At 50.4% G+C, this 7,985-nt stretch overlaps 1 protein-coding gene across 1 annotated transcript; it reads left to right on the top strand.

Annotated features, from left to right (window-relative positions):
* The first annotated feature begins 1,331 nt into the window (after positions 1-1,331).
* RNF186 (ring finger protein 186) lies at positions 1,332-2,501 on the top strand. The gene has a single exon (XM_003934927.4). It carries the CDS (start codon positions 1,438-1,440, stop codon positions 2,128-2,130), a length of 693 nt encoding a protein of 230 aa, XP_003934976.1. The 5' UTR covers positions 1,332-1,437; the 3' UTR covers positions 2,131-2,501.
* The last annotated feature ends 5,484 nt before the right edge of the window (positions 2,502-7,985 follow it).

Raw genomic sequence — 7,985 nt, 5'->3', positions numbered from 1 at the left:
GCACAGGGCCCAGGGGGGAGCCTCTGTGGGGCTGGTGACTCCAGGACACAGAGGGTGGCCTGAAGTACCAGCTGCTGGGGTGAGGGAAAGAGCTGAATCAGAGTCACAGGACTCTGCGTGGTCCTCCACAGGTGACGTGAGCACCAAAGGATCCTTTGCACGAGCTTCTGGGTTCAGAGTGGCCCAAATGAGACATTTGTTTGAGGGAGTAGACAGGCCACCCCACCCTCTGCCCTTCAGGGCAAGGTAAGGGAGTCACGTTTTCCTAACTGCTGTGCTGCTAATATCTGCTGGTCTCACACGAGCCCTGTTAGCCTACGTCACCTGGCTGAGGCCAGTTGCATCTAAAAGAACTGATGAGATCGATTCAACCAGACCTTGGACGCTGGGAGATTCCACAAGGTCCTGCCCCATGGAGGGCCCCATGGCAGGCAGCCAGCAGTCTATCCTGACCACACCCTGCCCTTGCTTTCTGCCCTTCCCTATGGGGCTGTGTCAGGGTTCTGGGAAATGGGGGCTGGAACCCCTGCCACAGGGCTTAGCTTAGGGTAGACCCAAATAAACCGGAGTTGTTCTTAGTACTACTGGATACTCCGCATGCCTAGCACACAACAGGACACCTATGATCAGGTATGTGACATGCATAGCCGGGCCAGATGGGAGGCCCATACAACTGTAACCGTGAATACAACTGCTGTTACTCTAAAGAAAGGAAGACAGTAGCAGGTGCTGAACACCTGTGGCCGTTTGTGGTTTTGTTTTTCTGTTGGGCTGGGCTTTGTCCCCCTTCCATTCACGGTTCTCACCGCTCCTCTCTTCTTCACAAGGCCACCTGCTGTAAACGCAAACAAACTTTTTCCAGCTCATCCTGACATCCAAAAGGTTGTGTCTGAGAAAGCGAGATTTCCCCCGGTCCACCTAGGTCCGACTCACAGGGCTGTCTATGAACTGTGCAGGTCTGTCGATGCCAGTGAGCCGAGATCGCACCACTGCACTCCCACCTGGGTGACAGAACGAGACTCCTCCGTCTCAAAAAAAAAAAAAAAAGTAAAGTTAAATCACAAAAATAAATAAAAGGTTCAGGGACCAGGGACGTTGGGGTGAGAGAGTTGGATTCTGATGCATCCCAAAGCTTGAGCCACCGTCCTGTGGGCAACCACCACGCACCCGGCCCCAGTAGGAAAGTCCGGATCACTAGGCCCCACCCCCTTGCCCTCCTATCAGGCAATCAAAGTTTCCAGACCCGCAAGTTACTGATTAACCCTAGGCTTTGAGAAAGTAAATAACAATAACTGAAGGGACAACGTAAGCCAAGAAATAAGCTGGGCAGCTCTGGGAGAGAGGAGTGCCAGACAGCTGTTGTCAGCAGGCACCTGCCCAGAGTGAAACACTCTCCGCCAATGCCCAGGTGCTGAGCGACAGCGTCCCCCTGCCCCCATGCCCACAATGGCCTGCACCAAGACCCTACAGCAGCCCCAGCCCATCTCCGCAGGAGCCACCACAACCACCACCGCTGCGGGCCCCGCCGTGGATCATCATGGCTCCACAGAATGCGACCTGGAGTGTCTGGTGTGTCGGGAGCCCTACAGCTGTGTCCGGTCACCCAAGCTGCTGGCCTGCCAGCATGCCTTCTGCGCCATCTGCCTGAAGCTCCTGCTGTGTGTGCAGGACAACACCTGGTCCATCACCTGCCCGCTGTGCCGCAAGGTTACCGCCATTCCCGGGGGCCTCATCTGCAGCCTGCGTGACCACGAGGCGGTGGTGGGGCGGCTGGCCCGGCCATGCACAGAGGTACCGCTCTGTCCTCAGGAGCTGGCGGATCCTGCCGCCTTGGCAGCAGGGCACCCCAGCTTGGTGGGAGAGGATGAGCAGGATGAACTAAGTGCCAATCACGTGGCAGCCCGGCGCCTGGCCGCACACCTACTCCTGCTGGCTTTGCTCATCATCCTCATTGGGCCCTTCGTCTACCCTGGTGTCTTACGGTGGGTGTTCACCTTCATCATCGCCCTGGCCCTGCTGATGTCCACCTTCTTCTGCTGTCTCCCCAGCACCCGGGGCAGCTGCTGGCCCTCCTCCAGGACTCTCTTCTGCAGAGAGCAGAAACACAGCCACATCTCTTCCGTTGCCTAAGCCCCCTCTGATGAGGCTGCACCTGCAGCCCTTTCTGCTCTTGGGCCCCGTGAATTCCACAATGAGCAGGGTAAGGGATGACAGACTAAGACTGGCTTCTTTGGGAAGTCACATGCCAGCGGGGCTTGCAAGCCAAAGCCGAGATGGCCATCCTGGGTCAAGAATTACATGCTTGGATGGCAGGCTTGCCCCTGCCCTTGTGATAGCATAGCTGAACTGTTGGGGGTAGGGGAGGCGACACAAACTACTTGAACACGACTAGATGGCAGGAGCGCCCGTTCCTCTTATTCCAATGTTCCTGGTCTTTTGTTATATAACTTGATGAAAGTATTGCAGTATTGATGCTATTGTAGAATAGAACTGGAATTCCATTTTTTTTTTTTTTTTTTTTTTTTTTGCAATTTATGTAGCTGGTTTATGTTCTTGTTTTCCTTTGGTGTGTGTGTGTGTGTGTGTGTGTGTGTGTGTGTGTGTGTGTGTGTTTGGGGCAGCAGTTGGTTCACATTTCCAGTTGTTTCACATTTTCCCTCCTGGGAGCTTGGAGTCCACGGGAAGAGCCCACTCTGCTTCCTCCAGCTGAGCATCTCGTGCCCATCCCAGCCTTGGCAAATGTCCTCGTTGTTTGGGTCCCCCATTGAGTCCACCCTAGTGTTGGAGAGACAACATGTATGTGACGGGATGGTGTTTCTGGAGCTGCAGGGGGAGTACCACATTTAGCTGGCAGAGTTGGGGAGGGGTGGAAAGGGCAGGCTTTGGGAATTGCTCCCAGCATTCTTACTTCCCCACTCAGAGCCACCAGGCCCTGACTTAGCAGCAAATCTCAAGGTTACCAGGACCGCGGTCCACATACAGCGAGTCCGGCTACCCATCTATTTCACAGTCCCACACTTTAGAACAAGATCTTTATGGATGTTACTTTCTTGGTTATTGCATCTCAAGCCCCATTTGACCTTCTGTCATAAAGATAAGAGGCCCCATAAATGCAACGGTCCTCACCAATAACCCCACCTTTCCCATCTCACCCTGCGAGTTGCAAGGTTTTCTGTGCCTTCTCTCTACCATGTCTGCTTCTTAACACAGGGGAGGCATCAGCTGGAGAAAATGACTTTCCATGGTTGCCAGGGGCAGCTTCAGCCAGGGGTTTATGTAGGAGTGCAGGTGAGCAGAGGCTGGGAGGCCACCCATAATTTCCTTCCACAGGCCCCATAAATGAGAAACAGACTTGAAACCTCACAAGAGTGCTGGTGTCTCAGGGCAACTCTGATACCCATGCCATTGGCCCTAATGATGACTGGAGCTGAGAGTGTGTGGGCATGCACAGACCCACGCCTTTAAGCCGGACCAAGTGGGCCTGAAGAACACCCTGTCTCCCAAGAGGAGGAGGGTCACTGCCTGAGCTGGCCCTGGGCATGTCCGTTTGGGATAGCTGCCAGTGGGATGGGCAAGGAACATGCCGTCCCACTCACTCCTCCACTCCTATTCGATCTGTAATATTTCTCAGACCCTTCACCAAGATCAAAACCTCCCCTAAGGGTTCAGTTGCTAATGGCACCATTTCTACCATAATAACGGTGGGTACTTGTTTATCCAATACTTACTCTGTGCCAAGTACTGCACTAACTGCTTTACATGCACTATCCAGTTAAGCTTCACAACAGCCTTATGAAGTCCAGGCCAGTATTATCCTTCTCTTGCAGAGGAGGAGCTTGAGGATCAGAGAGGTGAATTCGCCTACCTGAGGTTACACAGTCAGTCGATGCCAGAACTCCCTTGAGAATGAACCGGGGGCTCCTTCTGCCTCATGATGCTGCTTCCTTTGTGTGCAACTCCAAAATAAGCGGGAATCTGGTCAGCACTTGAGGGTTTTTGAGAGGTGCATGGAGAACAAGAAACTAATTTCGGGAGCCTCCAAATTCTAGCAGTCGGCTGCTCAGAGAGGCCAGAGAGTTTTAGAATCTGTCATCCATACTAAAGAGAAGAAAAGAGAATGATAGGCTAGGTGTGGTGGCTCATGCCTAGAATCCCAACACTCTGGGAGGCCAAGGTGGGTGGATCACTTGAGGTCAGGAGTTTGAGGCCAGCCTGGCCAACATGGCGAAACCCCGTCTCTACCAAAAACACAAAAAACTTAACCGGGTATGGTGGTGGCACCTGTAATCCCAGCTTCTCTGAGCCTTAGTTTGCCACCTGTAAAGTGGCAGGTGGGGGACACACTCCTCCCAGGGCTGACATGAGGATTCAGGATGCTGCCGGGTGAGCATCCAGCGTCATGGGACTGCTTTTATTAGCCATCTTTGACCTCCTTGGGTAAATGGGTTTCTTAGGACCTGTTCAGCTTGACAACCAGCAGGGGGCAGCCAGTCGAATGAGAAGCGTTGTCCAGGGCAGGCCAATCTGAGCCTATGACCTAGGGGGGAGGTCCTAATGACGAAGAGAAATTATAGGGAAAGGCCAAATTTCATTCCCATGAGGCCCATCTCCCTATGCAGCAGCCTTAGAGGCAGACATACCTGGCTTGAATTCCAGTTCTCCACTCACGAGTCACTATGTCTCAGGTTCTTATCCATGAAACTGAGGTTATGATGCATACCTCCTAGGCTTGCTGGGGAATCAGTGAAATAATCCACAGTTGAGCACTACAGAGGGGAAGACAGGAAGAAACAGAGAGATGGGGTTGAGTTCTAGAAAGTCCTAACGGATATGATGAGAGCAGACATTTAATAAACCTGGGCACTAGAATTCACCTTTTCCATTGTCAGCCTCAGTACCAGCAGCGTCCTCAACAATAGGATGATAACAATAATTGTTGACATTATTTAAACGCACCCTGCAAATTGTATTACATACATTATCACGTAGGCTCTGAAGGAGGTACTACTGTTGTTCGCAAATTATCAGTGATGACTTTGAAGCACAGAGAGGTGAAGAAACATGCCTGAGGTCACACAGTGAGATGGTGGTGGGGCCGTGAGTAGACTGCAAGAGTTTAACTCCAGAGTTTGGGCTTTGAGTTACTTCGCTGTACCAGAGAGAACAGTCCAGCACATCATAAGTGATCAAGGTATGTGGGTCCCTGTCCCTAAGACTGAAGAATTAACGAGAGCTGGCATCCTCCCATTCAGTGACAGCTTCCTGATTTAGTGGGTGCCTGGGACAGAGGGTTGTGGGAGACTACCTGTCCCACCGCCCAGAACCACTTCCTTGCCTCACCTGACTTATTGCTGGGGACTCCTGTTCATTTTTAGAACCCCTTTTCAAATAACTGGAGGAAGTTTTTCAAGCTTTCTTAAAATAATTAATTCTTTATCTGTGGCAAAGCAGAGGCACTCTAGGAAGAAAGAACTTTCCCAGAAATTCTCGCACATTAAAAAGAGAAGTCAGATTCAGGCTCTTGAATGTGTCTGGAGGTGTTCTCAAGAACTTTATGTTTTTATTAGAATATCTTGAAATCATATTTTTAAAGTAGGGGAGGGTGTATCTCTGGGAGAATTCAAAATTCTGGAAGAATTCTCTCACTAGAGAATTCAAAACACCATGGAGGCCGGGTACAGTGGCTCACTTCTGTAATGCCAGCACTTTGGGAGGCTGAGGTGGGTGGATCACTTGAGGTCAAAAGTTCAAGACCAGCCTGGCTAACATGGTGAAACCCTGTCTCTACTAAAAATACAAAAATTAGCCAGGCATGGAGGCATGCACCTGTAATATGAGCTACTTGGGAAGCTCAGGCAGGAGAATTGCTTGAACCAAGGAGGCAGAGGTTACAGTGAGCTGAGATCGTGCCACTGCACTCCAGCCTGAGTGACAGAGCAAGATTCAGTCTCAGACAAACAAACCAACAAAGAACAACAAAAAACCCACACCATGGAATCTAGAACCCATCCATTCATTTATTCAACAAATATTTCTTGAGGTTCTGCTCTGTGCCAGGTACTGAGCAGGCTACGCAATCCTATTGAATGAGGTAGGGAAATTAATAGATGCTGAGCACCTGTTATGGGTGGACTTGTGTTTCCCCAAAAAAGATACGTTGGAGTCCTAACCCCCGGGGTGTGACTTTCTTTGGAAACAGGTTTTTACAGAGATAACTGAGATAAAATAAGGTCATTAGGGTGGGTGCAAATCCACTATGACTGGTATCTTTACAAAGAGAGGACATTTGGACACAGACACACCTGTACAGAGAAAAGATAGTGTGAAAATGCAGGGAAAAGGCCCTGATAGAGGCAGAGATCAGGGTGATGCATCTACAGGTCCAAGGATGACAAAGATTGCCAAGAAAACACTAGAAGCTAGGAGAGAGGACCGGAACAGATTGTATCTCAGCCCTCAGCAGGAACCGACCCTAGTGACACCCTGAACTTGCACTCCTAGGCTCCAGAACGGTGTGAGACCAGACATTTCTGTTGATTAAGCCAGTCAGTGGCACCTTAGGAAGGTGGCACCTTAGGAAGCCAATACAGCACCTCTTCTGTGCCTGTGCTTGCCCAGTGCCCCCCAAACCAGGCTACTTCAAGTTTAGCTAAGTCACTTTCCCAGAGTCTTATGGCAGGTAATTAGCAGCGTCAGCCTCAAAATCAAGTCTGGTTGACTCCCAAAACTAGGTCATACTTCCTTTTCCCATTTTGTGGATGAAAAAAATCAATGCTCAGAGAAGCCCTGTGATTACCCCCCAAAATGCCCAATACCTTGTAGATGGAGTAAGAATCAGAGCCCACAGTTCCTGAATGATCCTTAGTCCACATCTCCGCCTGGATGTGCAGTAAGGCAGGAAGCCTAAGAATTGCTGAATTATGGCCGGGCGCGATGGTTCATGCCTGTAATCCCAGCAATTTGGGAGGCCAAGGCAGGCAGATGGTGAGGTCGAGAGATCAAGACCATTCTAGCCAACGTGGTGAAACCCCGTCTCTACTAAAAATACAAAACTTAGCTGAGCATGGTGGCACATGCCTGTAGTCCCATCTATTCGGGAGGCTGAGGCAGGAGGATTTCTTGAACTCGGGAGGTGGAGGTTGCAGTGAGTGAGGTCCTAGAATTTGACCCGACTGACTCCAGGACCACATCCCTGTCTGCAGTGAGAAGCAGGCCAGCTTCTCTTTCAGGACACTGAGGTACCCACTGTAAGAGCCTGTTTGCTCAAAGAAGACAGGACTACAGTGGACATTTGTCTTCTCTTCTTTCGAACTGATTCAGCCACCCCTGATTTCCGTTTCTAAGGAAACCACCCTGTGCTTAATCTTGTTGAAGGGATAGTTCCACCAGCAACTACCACACAAAGTGGAGCCCTGGTCCTCCTGCAACCACCCTGTTTCACCTGCGGTCGTGACAGGATCTAAATCAGCAATCCCCAACCTTTTTGGCACCAGGAACCAGTTTCATGGAAGACAATTTTTCCGTGGACAGAGGGAAGTGGGGGCAGGACGGGGAGTTGGTTTAGGGATGATTCAAGCACATTACATTTATTGTACACTTTATTTCTATTATTATTACATTATAATATATAATGAAATAATTCTACAACTCACCATCATGTAGAATCAGTGGGAGCCTTGAGCTTGTTTTCCTGCAACCAGAAGGTCCCATCTGGGGGTGATGGGAGACAGTGACAGATCATCAGGCATTAGATTCTCATAAGGAGCGTGCAGCCTAGATCCCTCACATGCGCAGTTCACGATAGAGTTCATGCTCCCGTGAGAATCTAATGTGGCTGCTGATCTGACAGGAGGCGGAGCTCTGGTGATAATTCGAGCAATGGGGAGCGATTGTAAATACAGATGAAGCTTCACTCACTTGCCTCCTGCTCACCTCCTGCTGTGCAGCCTGGTTCCCATGTGATTAACCCCTGATCCACATTATTG

Source organism: Saimiri boliviensis, chromosome 11 (genome assembly GCF_048565385.1).
Source record: "Saimiri boliviensis isolate mSaiBol1 chromosome 11, mSaiBol1.pri, whole genome shotgun sequence".
NCBI lineage: Eukaryota > Metazoa > Chordata > Mammalia > Primates > Cebidae > Saimiri > Saimiri boliviensis.
The sequence above is the reverse complement of the archived record's forward strand: the minus strand, read 5'-3'. Positions and strand labels throughout refer to the sequence as shown.

Coding starts and splice junctions, on each gene's coding strand:
- RNF186 (XM_003934927.4), top strand. CDS start 1,438: ATGCCCACAATGGCCTGCACCAAGACCCTACAGCAGCCCCAGCCCATC.